Here is an 18,188-nt window from a genome sequence, read left to right on the forward strand (position 1 = left end):
CAAATATTTTCATAGGCGGGTTCGCAATCAGCTTCTTCTCACCCATCGTACGAGTGTTGTTGTGGAGCGAAAGGCGTTAATCACGATCGACTCCTGATCTCTAGAAGACAGATGAGTGAGGGAATAAAACGAGAAAGCAACTTTACCAACAATTTTTCTGCTATGCATACAGCCTTGCGACTACCCCTCATTCCTGTTCTAATCCTAGTCAGTCACAACGCTGTCAGCAGACCCAGCAAATGAGCACTTGCATCTATACAACTTCACGAAAAAGGCTCGCCTGGACTCCTAGGCGTTGATGTGGTGCCACGTATGTGTCCAATGCCTCAATGCATACTTATCGTGAAGTCTGCCGAAGTGACCATCATTCAGCCAGCCACCACCACAATTGGGAAATGGTCAATGACAAAGATCCCAGCATCGCCAATTCCGATACCATACATATTGGAAGGCCAATATGCGGAAAGGTCCACAGCAGCCTGTGGGCGTTGCGAAGGCATGTCAATACCTGAATAATGCCTAGGCGCAACGTAGCTATGCCATACTATAGCATCTCAAGCGCACCCTAGATGCCCAGTATCTCTTTTAGCGCACATGTCCTTCATCGAAGGTAGCGTGGCTCGATTGGTGGGGAAGTCCAGGTGCGTCGCGACATCCGGATGGCAGGTGCGGGGAGGAGATGCAGTCATGCAACGTGCGATCTTTCAAGTTTTCGCGTCCAATCATACGTGGTCATCAATAATATGGAACTGATCGCCGTGTAGGGACGATTGCGCAGGTTATGTCTGTACAAAGAAGGCAGAAGACCTCGGGAGGCTTAGAAGGGTTGTTGATCAACGCTATGCTCTTTCCTCTCCAAAGTGAACAAGATGACGTCACGCAGCTGGGAGAACACGACATTCCTCCCCTTTTATGATCATCATAAGAGTGACAAGATATCGCTGTGTGTGTTACTGAGACTGGATAAGTGTCAGATATGTTGACTCGTTCCATGGTTCAGGTTCATGCCCAGTTCTTCTCGGTACCGACGACCACGTTACGAAAGAGTCATACGCTCCTACCAAAATATAACTGCAAACATTTCGTAGCCCATGTCCTTAGACTAATACATCCTCTTTTAATCCAAAGTCGCACACACGCAAGCAATCATGTCTTCGTCTTCGTCTCGCTCTTCGAGAATCTCAAAAGCCTGGAAGAAAGAATCAGAAAAGCATGCCACGCGGATAGAGACCGCCAGAGACAAGATGAAGGAACTGGGGGGCAAACTAAACCACACAAGTATGTCCAGTGCAGAGTACTGGGAAAGAGCCATGGATTATGCAGTTTTGGGTCGATGGTTGTCCTTGTACCAACTCGAAAGAGCTGAATACGACTATCGTACCTTCTATATCGACGATCATGGACCTGAAGTCAAATTCATGAGAACGGATAAGGCACGGTTGTTCAGGGAGAGTATGATGGCTTGGGATTTAAAGGGGAAGATCTATGAGCGACGTGCTGCTACTGCAGCTGAAGCAGTCGAGACTGAAGAAAGCAGCATACTGAAATCGCTCATACCAGTTTCTGCCATACCTCCATCGCGGTTCAACGTAGAAGCCACCTTCGCGCCCCACGGTTTCAGAAACTCCATCATCGCAGACCAAGGAATGGTGGATCCCAGGGAAAAATACGATCACATGTACTGGAGCTACCTCTGGAACATCTTCTCCGGGGCCTACGAATACGGAGGCTATCGGCGGTTTGAAGCTACGCCTGTTTTCGCCTCTCAGTCCAACCCAGACCTAGCCACCGCACTCTTCGGGTCCAGCAACATCGACTCCACTCCCTCCCTCTTCTCCTCATTCAACGGCCTACTCCTACCAGACTACATGGGAGCACGCTTCGACAGTGGTATCATGGCCATTGTTCCCGATATCTCCTCCCCGACTTCCCCATCTAAAATCGCTACGTGGAAGAACACCACACCAAGAGAATACAAACTCAAGATCTTCACGCAGAACCGAGAGACCGAACAGACGGGTGGGCTGATGCAAGATATCAATTCCTTTACAAATGCCCGTAGGCCGGTTCCACTCCGCGATATCGACGGGTCGAAAGTAGGATTTCCTGTTTCTAGTCGGGAGGGTAGACCGAGGGAGTGTTATGTGTTTTTCCACTATTGTGTGCAGATGCTGCGGCAGGCTTGGAAAGGTCTTCCTGTAGTAGACGGGGAAAGACCTGGGTCCGATTGGGGTGCTGTGGGGAAATATGTTAGCCGCGAGCAGATGCGTGCGGTTATTGATGAACTTGGGGGTGAATATGAGGGCTTGATGGGGTGTGCGGGGGATGGCGTTGGCGATGGTGGAGGAGATAGGTATATGCTTCTTGAAGCACTGGCCGAGCAGGTCATCATCAGTAATCAGATGAACGGGAGGAGGGATGAGTTATATGGCGATGAGGAAGACGAGGATAGCGATGAACACGACTGCGACGACGATTGGTGTCCCATGAAGACGCCTTATTATAAACCGACTGATATAGCGAATACGTCGTATCGTTTGGACGAATAGTTTAGTGAGAAGACAGAATGTATCTTTTACTCGCGATGTGAGAGGAACTGCACAAGTCAACCCTTCGCATACCGCCCCATAACGCATGACATGACCTGGACATTTCACTGTACAATATACTCAATTTTCCATTCTCCATGGTACATCTAATAATACAAAAGGGCCTTTCAATCAATCCATCGCCCAAACCCAAACTTAGCTATAAGCCACAAGAAAACCACGCTCAAAACCAAGCAAAAATACTCCATGCATGCAACCGTCTTTTCATGACCCACACTAATGCTTTCTTGCCAGAGAAAAACATCGTCCCGTCGACATGCCCCAACCCCACCCACTCCATATACCCTAATTATGCAAGAGATGGACCTGAGCCAGACTTGTTATGAAATGTCTAGTTGACGTGTTGCCCTTGATACCCAAAAACGCCGCAACGGTTGCTGAAAGAAAAACAGGGGATAGCAGCCAAAAAGGAAATAGGGTCCGAAGGGATGACGTAGCCTTGCTGAAACAAGAGGCCTATCCTTTTGGCCATGAGAGAAAGTGCAGGACCTGCACTCTGGGTCCAGTGTATCAAAGCTCTACTGACTGCTTCCATGGTCGTATCCGTTCGAGCCATTTGTTACGTCAAGAATCCTATTCGGCGCCGGACTCGACTTCTTGACGGGCGGATCAAGGATGGTCGGACTGGAAAGCGGTTCCAGGCTCTTGACGGGCGGGAAGATAGGCGTCTCGGACATTTGGTGGCTTGATACCGGGCGCATGGCGTCATGTTTTGAGGGCGCGGGAATGGGGTCTGGGAGCATCTGCGCGGGCATTTGGGACGATGGTGATGGAGCTATGCGCATTGGTGCTGGGGCCGGGGAGGACATGTTTGCTGGGAGGGGCGCGGGCGAACTGTGTTTGGTCGGGGAGAAGGAGGGGCGGTTGGCGGAGCTGGGTGGGAAGGAGGAGTGCGGGCTGTTGAAGTTGAAGCTTGGTGGTAGGCCGTTGGTTGGACGGGGGGAGGCGGCTGGTGAGTGCTTTACTGGTGAGCCGCCTGGGCCTGCTGCTGATGCTGGACGACTGAAGCTCCGCACATACGGTGCTGCGGGTTGCGGTGGGCCGAATGGATTCGAGTTGAAGGGGTTGGGACCGCCGAAAGAGCTACCGTTCTGCTGTGGTTGTGGCATGTGGAAGCTTTTTGTTGGGCTGCTCGGTATCCGTTCGAGGTTGTACGGTGGAGGTGACGATGTTGGACCGTTGCCAGTTCTGTGCCCAGGAGATGAGAAGTGAGATCGTATCGGCGATGACATGCTACCATTCGCGCCTTTAGTGGGTGATCCATAGGCAGCTTCCGATCTTTGTATGCCAGGTGGACCTAGAGCTTGACCACGGGGAGATAGACTTGGGCCGTCGACCCATGGCTGGGCGGGATGCATGGAGGGCTGGAAAGCTTGTGGCCGTGGTAGTTGTACTGCGTCAAACAGGTTCGTTGACATAGAGGGGCCGTTGCCATTTGCTTCTGCTTGGTTTCGTGGTGACTGCGATGTCAATCGTAGTTTGAGAGAAGGGAGTTTCGGCTCATCCGCCTCTCCCTCCTTACGCTTGCAGGCAGTGCAAACGAACGTAAACTTCGAATCGTCCGCCTGTTCTTCTGTGATGTCATGGCACTTCATGTGTTGCCAGACATTGCACTTCTCACACGATATTTGTGGGGTGTTGTCGTTCTGCTAAAGTTAGCGAAATGCATGGCCGTTGTGCAGTGAAACTTACTAGGTTGGAGCCATAAGTGCCGCACTTCTCGCAGTCAAAGAACCAATCTTCCTCCTCATTGAGCCTCTTGAGATCACTCTCGTGCTTCTTCATCATGGCTTTCAGGTGCCGCTCCGATAGCCTGGCGTTGTTTGAGGCCAGCTTCTGTTCGTTCTCCTGCAATTTACGCAGCTCCTCTTCTTTCAGAATCTTTGCCGTCTCACGCTCCTTCAGCCGTTGCTCACGAGTCATCCTGCGAGAATCCTGTGCCTCCTCCATCTTCTTTTGCTTCTCTTGCTCCGCCTTGGCCATGGCAAGTTCTTCCTGCCTCTTACGTTCCGCAGCCTCGGCTTCTTCAACCTCCTTCTGTTTCTCGAGTCGCGACGAGATTCGGGACGAGCGCTTCGCTGTAGCAAGCTTCTGCATGTTCTCCAACTCCTTCATCTTGCGGGCCTGCTTCTTTGCTTGCTCCTCTGCCAGCCCCTCCATGACAGGCATAACGTCTTCCTGAAGGCGTTTGTATAGAACCTTTTCGTTTGGATCGCGACTCTTCCGGATGCTGCTCATGTATTCCTGGTAGTCTTCCAAGGTGACGCAAATGCACTCCCACTTCTTGCCGCCGAGACCGTCGTCAAGCTCTTGAGGCTGTTGCTCTTCAGTTGCTTGCTCCTCCTCCTCAGCTTCTTCGGGTTCGGGAGTGGACGCCTTTTGTCGCTTGCTGGCTCTTGAACCTCTCGATTTCTTGGGCTTTGGTTTGGATTTGGCCTTGGCTTTGGTAGGTTCGGGAGGAGGTGGTGGATCGGTCATTCGGTACATGCGGTTGTCGTCGAGAACGAATAGCGATCGCTCTTGCGAGTCCCAGCCCGTGGGCTCCATACGCTGTGGCATGTTAGTCGTTGCCCTGCACCAATCCCAGTGATGCTTACCCATAGTGTCTGCTCGCTATCCGTCGCTCCAATCTTCTCTCTTATTGTGTTCGGGTTGTTGAGCGTCCATACGGAAAGTTGTTGCAAGACGCGTATTTTGGTGAAGACGTCGAAGTCGTGGAACTTGTTGGGCTCCTCTTCCTCGCCAAAGGGGTTTCGGGCGGGCGCTTTCGCGACATACTGTCGGCGGGTGTATTCATCGAAGATTTCGGGTCTACCATCATGTCAGTACTATCGAGACTATGCGCAATGGCCAGGTCTTACGTCAAGCCCTTGTGTGACGATACGTGCTTCAGCAGCGCTAGGCCAATTTGTGCGAGTTTGTCGGATGGCTGTGGTTGGAGACATTCGGATTCCAATTCCTGCACGTGTGTCAGCTCGTGGTCCTTGTAAAACATATGCGCGCCGGGCTGGGATGCCAGGCGCAAAGGGCATGTACCTCGATGTCAAAGTCCTTGTCGATTTTGACCGCGTCACCGAAGAGACTGATGTACTGGGCCAGATTTGCAAACTGCCACATGTTGCGCAGTTTTTGCAGTGTGCTGGGCTCTTCAACAGGCGCCTCGGCCTCCATTTCGTCGGCGGCGCGTTTTCGAGACGGCATGGCTGCGGTGCCTCGCGTGCGGCGACGCGTGTGAGTTACGTGTGGATATGGTGTAGAGGCCAGAAATGGTGGCTAGCAAATGCGCGTTGTGAGATGGCGATGGGTAATGCTGTCGTGGTGTCGGCGGGCTCGTGGGTAGGGCGATGATGCGAGTGCCGATGTCCCTTTTTGGTGATGTGAGTGATGAATGTCGCGCGTCGATTGTCGGCGAGTCCGGGGGAGGCCCAAAGCGGTAAGGCGCCATCGGCCCAGCCTTGCACATGCAATCTGGCAGAGACAGAACACTCATGACGATGACGAAGAACGCAGACAGCGGCTTTGCTTGTACTACACAGGCAGAGCTATCGCAATGGCAATGGCATATCGAGTGCATGGCATCAATGTAGCTGCTTACTAAGACCAGTCCCTATAAACCTTAATGCACCCGTCTTACAGGATATGCGCACTCCAAGAGTATCCGTCTTTCGTGACAGAATGGACAATTCGACCGGCCGTCGGTTGGGACTCCACCAAGCCACCGAAATTATCATCGTCACGGCCATGATGACAGGAGGTGACGATATAAGGCCGCGTGGCTCACGCAAGTGCACAAGCCACAGCTCCACCAAGTGTGGCTCAGTGCCGGAGGATTCCACGCCAGGGGCCAGAGACGTTGCATGGTAAGCCGTCAGCAGTTTCGGATTCCTGGGTGGTGTTGGTTACTCATGCTGTATGGTGGTTCGCTTTAACTTGGAGAGCAAATGCCATCTACATAATCGCATAACAGATTCACGTTCTTCGTAATAGCACCGTCTACAGGACAGCGATGACACATGCCAAACACGACAAGTACCGTAGACGTTAAACTAAAATTAACCCTCAGCCCTAGCCTAAGCCGCGCATCCTGGTCGCTCACTACACCCTTGTCCGTGCTTGGGAATCCGCATCCATCCCGCATTTCAACCAACTCTTTCCCACCAAACACACCACACGCGCCCTTTGGACTGCTACGCGCCACCTACCGCTCTCGCCATCGCTGCCACGCTCTCTCTACGCTACGACACTCGCTTACGTTTGTTCTGACGCCTGCATGATCGCGCAATAGCATTCTGGGAGAGCTAGTTGGTTCAGATGCTGGGTTGAACGCCGCATATCAGACAGGACGTCCCGATGTCCTACCCGGATCCCAACCACGGCCGAAGTCACCCCCACCAATCAATACCTCTGCAAGACCTCAATCGCCCACCCGACGGCTTCGACGAAGATGCGTCGCAAGAACACCGCCGGACGCTCAGCGACCGCGGGCGCAATCTGCTCAGACAGGCCGGCGCGATAGGCACAGGGGGACATTTCCGCGACTCTCAGTACTCGCCCATCGTAGAGGTATCGCCCAGCCCTACGCGATTCGCACCGCCGCACATAAACACCAATCTGCCCCCTTCGCATAATGGCATCCGAAGGGTCGTGGACGACGAAGGGCCTGGCTCGCCCTTGGACGCGGGCGCATTCCAGACGGCCATTGGATTCGGCATGGGCATGGAATTCCAGGGCGACACATCGCCGCCAATACCCACGCCGGCATCGTCCATGTCCTACACACACACACCCTATGGGCACGAACCATACGTCGACAGATCTACCTCGGAAGACCACGACTACTTCTCCCCCACCTACGACGATACCGCCCGCTTGACCGACGCGCGCAATCTCCAACCGATAAGCGGAGCTACAGCTCCTTCCACTCCCAACGAGCGATCCAGCTTCCAGAGTGTGCACTTTCTCAGCCCTGGTGATGCCTCGCCGACGGCCCGGCATGGCGGCGACATTGGGCAGGTGGAGGCTGGCAACGTGCGCGACTCACGAGGAAGGAAGCGCTCGTTATCGCCTGGCAATTTCGAGTCGCCTCTACACAGGGCTGGGACTATTATGCGGAACATGTCCCAGCGTGTTGTCAATGTCAGCAACGACTCTCAGGTCGCCGAGCGAACCATCCAGCGGAAATCCACTATACACCAAGGACGCCTTGCACCTCCTCTATCCATCCCACCACTGCCCGAGTACTCCAATGACGGTCCTACCTCGCCTGTTCCTTCCACGCCACTCGAGAAGCCGCCGTCACCGATCGTGTACTCAAGGACGCCAAGCGCATCATGGAACCATCCACCAAATCCCTTGCGCGGGAAGAGTCTTGGCATTTTCCCTGCTGACAGCAGATTGAGAATCAGGCTTTGCGACCTGCTTGTGCATCCTGTCACAGAGCCACTGCTGCTCGTTCTCATCGTGATCCAGACGATTTTACTTGCAGTGGATGCGCGTACCAGGGCAGTCTATAACACTGGGCACAGCAAAGAAATCTCGACTTTCAATGGCATCGACTGGGCTCTCATGGGCCTTTTCATCATATACACATTCGAGGTCATTGTCCGCATCATTGTCTCTGGTTTTATTATCAATCCCGTCGAGTACAGCACCATCAACCGCCAGGTCGGCTTACGCGAGGCTGTCATGAGCAAAGCAAATCAGCTATTTTCGGGTCTCCACCGACAACCTTCACAGCGAAAAACAGGCACCAACACCGACTTTGCTGCAGACCCCCAGCAGCCTTCCGTGCTCCGGTCCTTCACTACTGCACAGATGCACACCGACATCGGAGTAGGCGATGCACGTCACCAAGTACGTACTCGCCTCGCGCATCGGGCATATCTCAGGCACTCGTTTAATCGAACCGACTTCGTTGCGGTGGTCTCGTACTGGATTGCTTTTGTCCTAGGATTGTGGAACATTGACAATAGTCGAGTCATACTTGTCTTCGACATGTTGAGCTGTTTGCGAATCATCCGTCTTCTGAACCTCACTAGCGGAACCTCCGTCATTCTCCGAAGTTTGAAGAAGGCTGCGCCTTTGCTGGTCAATGTCGCCTTCCTTATCGGATTCTTCTGGCTTCTCTTCTCTATCGTCGGTGTCCAAAGTTTCAAATCAAGTCTGCGGAGAAACTGCGTGTGGTTAGCTCCGGAGGGACAGGAAAACTTCACGAATGATGCCCAATTCTGCGGTGGCCATTTAGCCGACATCGAAGGCTATCATCCCCAAACGTACATACCTGCGGCGGGCATGCCACCTGGGCCTGACAACGGCAAAGGTTTTCTTTGTCCAAAGGGCTCAGTCTGCGTTGAGAATGACAACCCATTTGCAGGCACGAAGAGCTTCGACAACATCCTCCAGTCTCTTGAGCTTGTATTCGTCATCATGTCGTCGAATACGTGGTCCGACTTGCTCTACACGGTAGCTGATACCGACTACCTCATCAGTGCCCTTTTCTTCATCGTAGGGCTGTTAATCCTGAGTTTGTGGCTCATCTCTCTCTTGATCGCTGTCATCACCTCCTCCTTCCAAATCATCCGCGAAGAAAGCAAGACCAGTGCTTTCACCGGAGTGGAGATCAAAGATGAAGATGCAGAGAAGAACGACGAGAAACAGCGCGTGAGTAGTCTCAAACGTCTCTACGACAGGACTCTATGGGTATGGGTGGCTGTCATAGCCTTTGGCCTTGTTGCTCAAATGATGAGAAGCGCCAACATGAGCGACTTTCGCCGTTTTTTCATCAATGCCGCAGAAATTGTCGTCACCTTCATACTGTTCGTTGAGATTCTCATACGAATTGTTGTAGACTGGAGACATTTCTTCAGGAGTAGGCGCAACGTCATCGACCTCATGATCGCCGTCATCACAGCTGTCATCCAGATACCAGCCATCAAGCATGCACACAATGGAAAAGCCTACGCCTGGTTATCGATATTCCAGATCCTTCGTGTCTATCGCGTTGTCTTGGCTGTGCCGATGACACGCGACCTCATCGTAGGTTACCTTCTCCGCCATTGGGAACTCCTGAACTAACAGCCATACCAGACAGTCGTGTTCGGAAACGCGGGTGGTCTATTGAACTTGATTCTTTTTGTGTTCCTTTTGACTTTTCTAGCATCCATCTTCGCTTCAAAGCTGCTTCGCGGCGAAATTCCGGAAGAAGACGATGGCGAGACGATTCGCGTGCCGTTCTTTGACATCTACAATTCTTTCTTGGGAATGTACCAGATATTTTCCAGTGAAGATTGGACAAGTATCCTGTACACTGTTACCCAATTCCAGAAGCCGTTTGGCACAGCATGGATTGGAGCGTCTTTTTGTATCATGTGGTTCATTTTCGCTAATTGTAAGTATAACTCGGCTTTCAATCTACTGCACAGGCTAACCAAAGGCTAGTCATTGTTCTGAACATGTTTATTGCTGTCATCCAGGAGAACTTCGATGTGTCTGAGGATGAGAAGCGCTTACAGCAAGTCAAAGCGTTTCTGCAGCAAAAGGAAGATGGTCTCACTTCGTCCACTGGGTATGTTAGGCTCTGTTCCCTGTGATTGACATACCAGCTCACCCACTCTAGTAATCTATCTCTGTCATCCATCTTCAAACTCGGGCAGGCACGACGCAGAGATCCACTCGACTATGGACACGCCGCCACAGAAATGCTGCTCAAAGATGCGGTCGTCCGTGACTTTCTCGACGAGGCAGACGGTAGCGAAAGCCCACAAGAAGAAGACCCGCGACCAGGCATCCGCCCAGCTAAGACTATAGTGGGATCGGGAACCATGTCCACAATCTGGCAACGATTCCAGCGTCGAATTATACACCGGGAGCCCAACCCTTTCTACGCTCCTCTCGACTTCGGCCGCGCATATGAGGATCTTGACCCGAGAAGCATGGCAAAGGAGGTCGTCTCAGCTACCGAGAGGCGTAAGAAGGCTCAACGCGAGTATTTACGAAACCACCCCAACTACAACGTTTCCCTGTTCATCTTCCGAGCCAACAATCCCATACGCAAGCTATGTCAACGTGTCGTGGGCCCTGGCCGCGGTGGTGACCGTATCGAAGGAGTTGCCCCATCTGTGCCTGTCTGGTATGCATTCTCGGCATTCATCTATGCTGCAATTATCGCCATGGTACTGTTGGCCTGTATCACAACGCCACTGTACCAACGCGAATACTTCATGACCCACGAGTTCAGCGTCAAGAACTGGTTCGTGTGGGTAGACATGGGCTTTGCGGTGCTCTTCAGCATCGAGGCGCTGATCAAAGTGATTGCCGATGGTTTCTTTTGGACTCCCAACGCCTACTTCCGCGGCTCTTGGGGCTTCATAGATGGCATCGTATTGATCACTCTTTGGGTTAATGTTGGCACATCGTTCTTGAACGAAGGCCAAGTCACTAGAACCGTGGGCGCGTTCAAAGCTTTGAGGGCTTTACGTTTGCTCAACATCAGCGACAGTGCACGTAACCACTTTCACGCGCTCATCGTTCGCGGTTGGTGGAAACTATTCTCGGTAAGCATCTTGCAACCTCCATTTTTTCAGAGCTAATGATGACCAGGCTGCTTTCGTGTCATTGAGTCTGTTGATTCCATTCGCCATCTACGGTCTGAACCTCTTCGTCGGTCAACTTCAGTCCTGCAACGATGGTGACTTCCCTGGAGGCGCTAGTCTCCGAGACTGTGTCGGAGAATACAACAGCAAGCCTTTCGACTGGGAGGTTTTGGCCCCACGCCAAGCTGCCAATCCCTATTACGACTTCGATAACTTCGGAGATGCCCTCTTCATCTTGTTCCAGATTGTTTCCCAAGAAGGCTGGACAGACAACATGTGGACTGCAATGAGTATCACCGGAGTTTACACACAGCCAGCAGACAGAGCATCGCAGGGAAACTCTGTCTACTTCATTGTCTTCAACTTGCTCGGAGCTGTCTTCGTGTTGACGCTGTTTGTTTCCGTCTTCATGCGCAACTACACGGAACAGACTGGTGTCGCCTTCTTGACGACAGATCAGCGCTCTTGGCTTGAACTACGAAAGCTCCTTCGTCAAGTCGCTCCATCCAAGCGACCTTCGTCTACCAAGGTACGGGAGAGCTGGGAAGAGTGGTGTTACCGTAGGGCGGTCACCAAGACCGGACCATGGCAGAGATTTATTACCGGCGTTTTGATACTGCACCTCCTGCTGCTGTGTTTGGAGTGGTACCCAGGCTATGGTCCATGGGAGGTAGCTAGGGGTAAGTTCCATTCCACCGAGTCCATGGCCTAATACTAATATGGCTAGACTACATCTTCCTTGCGCTCACCATCGTCTTCATCGCGAACATAGTCATCCGAATCATTGGTCGCTCATGGCACCGTTTCCGGAGAAGCGCATGGGACATATACTCGATATTCTCTGTTGCGGGGACTTTCGTGACATCGATTCTTGTGTTAGCGAAAGACGATGTTAGGCCCTTCGTCCAGCTGCACAAGCTCTTCCTTGTCTCCATCGCTCTCATGCTCATCCCTCGGAACAATCAACTCGACCAGCTTTTCAAGACTGCCGCAGCAAGTCTCGCATCCATCGCAAACCTTCTCGCCACATGGTTCGTCCTGTTCCTGGTATACGCCATCGCCCTCACGCAAACTTTTGGTCTCACCAGATTTGGAGCTAGCGAGACTGGAAACATCAACTTTCGGACAGTGCCCAAAGCACTCGTCTTCCTCTTTGTGATGAGTGGTGGCGAGGGTTGGAATGAGTTCATGGAGGACTTTGCAAACGTCGACAAACCTTACTGCACCGTGGGCAGAAGATACTTCGACAGCGACTGCGGTAGTCCCGAGTGGGCGCGAGCTCTCTTCATCACTTGGAACATCTTGAGCATGTACATCTTCGTCAACTTGTTCGTCTCGTTGATCTACGAGAGTTTCAGTTACGTGTATCAACGAAGTAGCGGGCTGTCAGTCATCAGCCGAGAGGAAATTCGTCGCTTCAAACAAGCCTGGGCTGAGTACGATCCAAACGGGACCGGCTACATCTCGAGAGAAGTGTTCCCCAGGCTTCTGGGTGTAAGTTCATCATTGTCGTATTTAAGCACAAAACTAACTATGTCAGGAACTGTCCGGTATCTTCGAGATGCGTATCTATGACTGCGACTTCACTGTGAATCGATTGATCGAAGAGTGTGGGGTAGCACCCGGAAGGGAGTCCAATCTTCCTGTGTCAGGCCGTGAACCAACCAAGGAGATCGACCTGGACAAATTGAACCGGTGTCTCGCCCAGCTACCAGTCGCGGAGATACGTCGCAGACGAAGACGTATGAATCTTTTCTATGAGGAAGTACTTGTGTCGAGCGATCCCGACAGAGGCGTTGGGTTTTCATCACTACTTATGATTCTAGCTCATCACAAAGTCATCAACGACAATAAGAGCTTGAGACTGGAAGAGTTCTTGAGACGCAGAGCTCGTCTACAAAGAATCGAAGAAGCTGTCCGCCGTAACGTGGTCAAAGGCTTCTTCGACACACTATACTGGGCACGTCGCTTCCGTCGTGCCATGGACCTGAAGAAGCAAGGACGTATGGCAACAGTCCCTCAGTTCACTGTTCCCGAGATCTTCATCGACGACGAGGACATCACAAATGCCCAGCGAACTCAATCTTCCGGACCTCCAAGTCCTCTCTTCTCACCTCAAGATCTCTACGCACCTTCCCCTCGCAACTCTGCTGGCGCGTCTACTTCGCCACCGGCCTTCCCTTACGACAGGACAAGGAGCAGAACCAACTCCATACAACAAACACCGACAGGCTCACCTACGCGGGGAAGTCCGCAACCATCACCGTTCTCCATGTCTGGCAGCGAGCAAGAATGGCAGTTTGCCTCGGCACTTAGTCGGCCACCCAGTCCTCTCGAAGTCGATCCTGGGCAAGCGAATAGTCGCAGCCGAGCAAACAGCGCAGTCAGTGCGGCCGATGTTTTGGAAGTGCTTGACAACTCCGCATGGGGCGAATCGATTAGAAGGAGTTTCACTCAGCGGCGGCGCAGTTAGCGTCCGAGGAGATTTGTATATGAACGCTAAAGACAAGCATGAGCAGGTGTCAATCACGTCGATCAAGCTGGCTTGGTGTGGCTTCGGCAACACGTCGAGCCAAAACGGGATGGTTCAGGATGGCGTACGATACGGAGTCTGTTGCATGAACGTCTGGAATGATTGGATACGTAAGCGGCCGGCATCAACCCAACACGCAACCATAATGTGGAATTGATGGTTCGGTTGGGGATGGGGATGCGGCCTGTAATGGTGTAATGGCGGTGGAGTTAACTTTTGGCATTGCATAGCGTCGGCGTTGAGCGATTGATCAAATCACCTTAGATATTACTATCACGAAGCTTCATATCTTTCCCAATGGTGCGCATTCTCATCGCTCCGTCGACTCCTACACGGGGCATAAGAGAGCCGTTTGTATTAGTTCACAGGATAGCGCACGAGATGTCCGGTACGCTACTCAACGTGCATCGTGAACACACATACAATAGTCTCTTCGTCCAAGCCAACCGTACCATGGTTCAAAGAATAACCCGACAGCATGAACACACGCAGGTGACAGACGCTAATTGTACCTTCCGTCGGTCGACATTGGAAGGCATAATAACCAGTCCCTTGTTTACAGCTGGTTATGAGCTTCTTCCGTCTCTTCTAGACCCGACAGGGACCAAGCGATTATAGCGCACTGTGATATACGATCGCCCCGCACCTCGATGAATGTTGCATGCAGACCTGAAACGTTGATCTGCTCCTCGCCGATGAGCTCTTACCTGACGTGCGTTCAAGTGTGGTGTGTACCAGACACCCTCACGTCACCAACAGTGAGCACAATGCATACCTATCTTTGGCTCGCCACCCACAAGTTCCAGCGTTGACACACCACACTGTAGCATCACACGGGAGCATCACAACCGCGTCTGCATTTGTTGAACGTCCGATGCGTCTGAAACGCCGGTCTGCCGTTAGACAGCTGGGCGAACCGCGCCATGCCGCATCGGGATACGCACGCCTGTCGCAGATTCTCGCATCACACACGCAGCACCCGGTCTCGAGACAGGCCGGTTGAGCATGGAGACACTGCGAGCTTCAAGTGCTGGGTAATGCCTACTTATGGGCTGGCGGGCTGCAAGCAAGAAACAACAGCCAGGGTGATTCACGTCTGAAGCGGCCGAACTGGGAGCGGCTCGTCACCGGCTCCAGGTTCATGGGCGAGCGGAAAGCCCTCCGATCATCGTGCCTGTTCAACAAGTTTATGGCTTGGACGTGATGGTGGACACCTCCCTGGCGAGACGATGCAGAGCGCCGGGCGATGATGACAACAAGCAGCCAGAACGCGTCGTGTCGGGCGCAAAAGCAACACCACCAACGTCCATGTCAACAAAAACATGGCCACTAGCAGTTCGCCGACGTAAGAATAGCACCGGACAGCCCTCACAATCTCGTGTGAAGCCACCAACAAAGTCGACAAAATGACGAAGCTCCACAGTGTAATGAGGATGATCCCCCGACTACCCACTGCCAACTAATCTCTTATCGATTGCAGGCTGCTCTCTGAAATGAAGCCATGCAATCATTCCGCGGCACTCCCAATGGGCCGCCAGTCGACGACTCCCGCTCGCTTGTTTCCAGACGGGTGATCAAACGAGGCTCGACCCCTCAATTCACGCGTTCCTGACAGGGATGTCCGCTGCAGCAGTCCCATGTCCCACCTTCCAGGGTTTTAGCTTCTGGGACGTAACACGCACTGGCACAGAGAAGTGCCAACATGCGACACGCATGCTTAAGGATGCGCCATCGTCCGCCTGTTTTTCTCGACTAAAACTACAGGAATAAGTTTCCTTCTTCATTCCATCTCCCGACTCCTCCTCCTCCTCCTTTTAACTTACCTTCGCTTTTCAGACTGTGCGCGAAGTGTCTTTGACCACCGCACTACTGTATCTCCCAATCTACATTCATATATACCCTTTGAACAGAGTTGATCTCCCCTTTGCACTTCCACTTCCACCTTTTCTGATTCGCAAGCCGATCGACAAGGACCCAACACTCGTTGTCCTATCACATCCCTACGACTGCCATTCCTTACATTACCTCCTTCGTAAGGACAGCTGGAACTTTCTATTCGAAACATCCTTCATTTGCAATCGGACTCCGACAAACACTCCGCGTCTATATTCGCTCAAACAATACCGGGAAGCTACATCATAGCAACCGTCGCCTGAGAAAAGCAATTCCACCAACCTCAACTCCGACGTAACAACCACCACCTCAACACCACTCAAAATGCCTTCCCCAAGCCGCACCAACCGCTTCCAATCCTTCACCCCCCTGCGCAGCACATCCGGCTCCCTCCGCCGCCTCAAGACCGCCTTCAGCCCCACCCGCAACTCTCTGCGCTCGGCATCGCCCTCCTCCATCTTCACCTCCAGCACCACATCGCCGCTGACGCGCAACTCGTCGCCACACAGCCACCGCTCCTCCGGCTCTTCCATCCGCCAACTCCTCGCCGTGCGCCGCAAGCCCAGCGTGTACGAGTTCGAAATGGAAGAGGAGAAGCACTTGTTCGAAACCGAACTCGATGTCCTCGAGCCGAGACCGAGCATGGGTCGCGGCGCGAGTGAGGTGCATGTTGTCGGCATCTTTGAGGTGTTGGACGGGAAGTGCTAGACGCATACGACTTGTTGTTGCTGGCGCTTCTTGATTGATTGGGTTATGCTTGAACATGTTTATGACTGAACTGTTTAATGGGGCGTTTTCATCTTCCCATCACCACGCATCGTTGTGTGCGTGTGTGGATGGGTCTTGCTTTTTCGATTAGATTGGGTACTCACGGTGACGTGTCAAAGGCGTTCTCTTTGTACGTGTCATCTCTTCGACATGGACATTGGCTTGGTTTGCTTCTTTCTTATACCCCAATGGACTGGATTGGACTGGGGGGTACTTTACCACGGCAGACATTATGCAATACGATCAAATCTTTCTTTCAACATTGATATCTAACTTTTCGATTTTCGCATTTGCATCTGTTGTTGTGACGCTCGTACGAAGTATGCAAGTGAGGCTCTGAGAGTTGGGAGCGTTGGGCCTTCATGCGGTGTTAGCTCAAAGCTTATGGGCTGTCAATGGCGAGACCATGGGCAGCCTCGCATTTTCGGATATTAGGTACAGGTACTAGCGGGCATGTCGGGCAACGTGCTTGCAGAATGTAACATGATGTATGTATACCCTTAGAGCAGAGCTTAAATATTGGGTGCAAGTCAAAGAAATAAGATTCTTGGTACTTGACGCCACGAACCGTTTAGTAGTTGTGAGTTTGGTATCTCCGTCGATAGATCAGCACGATTTACATAATCACGAGTAACACTTCAGTTGAGGTGTATCATAGTATTGACATTCACTCTCCAAAAGCAGTCTCAAAAAATATGTATCTGCCGTGCAATTTCCAACGCCACGCCAATGCATACCAACCCTCCGCCATTCCCCTAATCATATCAAAACACAGGCTTAGACCAAAGTGTCTGCCCACAAAACCGCTTAGTGTACGCCATTGACAGGCTGTTGCAAGTTGTCCAACTCCTCCTTTCGCTTCCTGTACAGCTCCTGTGCTTCCCTCTCCCTCTTAGTAACGAACTGAACTTCCTCGCGCAGGCTCTCCAGTCTGCGTGCGATGCCATCTTGCTCGCTGTACTGCGCCGTCCTCGCTGTGTTCAAATCGTCCCTTGCACGCTCGAGTGCTGAGAACGCGCCACTGATCTTCTCTCGTAGTAGATTTGATCGTTTGATGTAGCCGGCGTGATGTGTTGTTAATCGCTTCTCGATCTTGTTCGCACGTTCCGCGGCTTCAATGATGGACTCTTGTGCGTTGTCAAAGGCTTCGACGAGCAGTTGGTGTTCGTCGATCTCGTCTTCCTCGTAGCCTGCGATGCCGGGCAGCATTGCGGAACCGTGAAGCGTGGTCCAGGAACTGTCGAGCTCGGCGTGGAAGGCCTTCTTGTCCTTGTCTGAGGTCATGGCAAGTTCAAGCGCGAGCTCCATCTTGGCATTTCGGAGAGCATCATCGGTCATGAAATCGAGACGTGTTACCGAACCAGATACTCGGCCATCGCCGAACTTCTGGACGTCGTTCGCGATGAGCTTAGCCATCTCGATTTCGACTTCGCGTTCGACAGGGTCAGAGAGGTCCAACGCGCGCTTCATCATGACATCAATGTCGACCAGCGATGGCCTTGGAAGGAACTTCTGCACGACTTGACTTTGCCTGCCGAAGTCTGCGGCTTCCTGGGCTTCGCGTGCTTCACGAATTTTTCGGTCGCGCTCAGCAGCGTCTTCTTCGCTGACTTCGACTTCCATGTGATCTGCCTGCTCTTCGGGAAGCTCAAACTCCCAGCTTTCTTCCTTGGGTTTTGGCAGCGCAGCGAGCCTGCTCTTCAGGTCTTGCCGCTTCGCTTGCTCCCTTAGTTTGATATCGCGGGGTGTCTGGCCAACAAGTTGCATGCCACTCTCCTCTCCGTTGAGGCGTAG

General features: G+C 52.4%; 4 protein-coding genes across 4 annotated transcripts; 3 read left to right on the plus strand and 1 right to left on the minus strand.

Annotated features, from left to right (window-relative positions):
- Positions 1-1,280: 1,280 nt before the first annotated feature.
- On the plus strand, positions 1,281-2,549 carry J4E88_003169 (uncharacterized protein; the record flags this gene model as incomplete). The annotated part of the gene is made up of 2 exons (XM_049396822.1): positions 1,281-2,058; positions 2,371-2,549. 2 exons carry the CDS (start codon positions 1,281-1,283, stop codon positions 2,547-2,549), a joined length of 957 nt encoding a protein of 318 aa, XP_049257164.1.
- Positions 2,550-3,127: 578 nt separating this feature from the next.
- On the minus strand, positions 3,128-5,810 carry J4E88_003170 (uncharacterized protein; the record flags this gene model as incomplete). The annotated part of the gene is made up of 5 exons (XM_049396823.1): positions 3,128-4,255; positions 4,302-5,159; positions 5,207-5,420; positions 5,471-5,568; positions 5,646-5,810. 5 exons carry the CDS (start codon positions 5,808-5,810, stop codon positions 3,128-3,130), a joined length of 2,463 nt encoding a protein of 820 aa, XP_049257165.1.
- A 1,149-nt stretch (positions 5,811-6,959) lies between these two features.
- On the plus strand, positions 6,960-13,673 carry J4E88_003171 (uncharacterized protein; the record flags this gene model as incomplete). Its single annotated transcript, XM_049396824.1, has 7 exons — positions 6,960-9,644; positions 9,696-9,996; positions 10,047-10,173; positions 10,225-11,161; positions 11,208-11,880; positions 11,928-12,694; positions 12,741-13,673. 7 exons carry the CDS (start codon positions 6,960-6,962, stop codon positions 13,671-13,673), a joined length of 6,423 nt encoding a protein of 2,140 aa, XP_049257166.1.
- A 2,277-nt stretch (positions 13,674-15,950) lies between these two features.
- Positions 15,951-16,334, plus strand: J4E88_003172 (uncharacterized protein; the record flags this gene model as incomplete). Its single annotated transcript, XM_049396825.1, has 1 exon — positions 15,951-16,334. The coding sequence occupies one exon, from the start codon at positions 15,951-15,953 to the stop codon at positions 16,332-16,334; it is 384 nt and encodes a 127-aa protein (XP_049257167.1).
- Positions 16,335-18,188: the final 1,854 nt, after the last annotated feature.

This window comes from Alternaria novae-zelandiae, assembly GCF_023758075.1.
Source record: "Alternaria novae-zelandiae strain BMP 2774 chromosome Unknown scaffold_5, whole genome shotgun sequence".
Taxonomy (NCBI): Eukaryota; Fungi; Ascomycota; class Dothideomycetes; order Pleosporales; family Pleosporaceae; genus Alternaria; species Alternaria novae-zelandiae.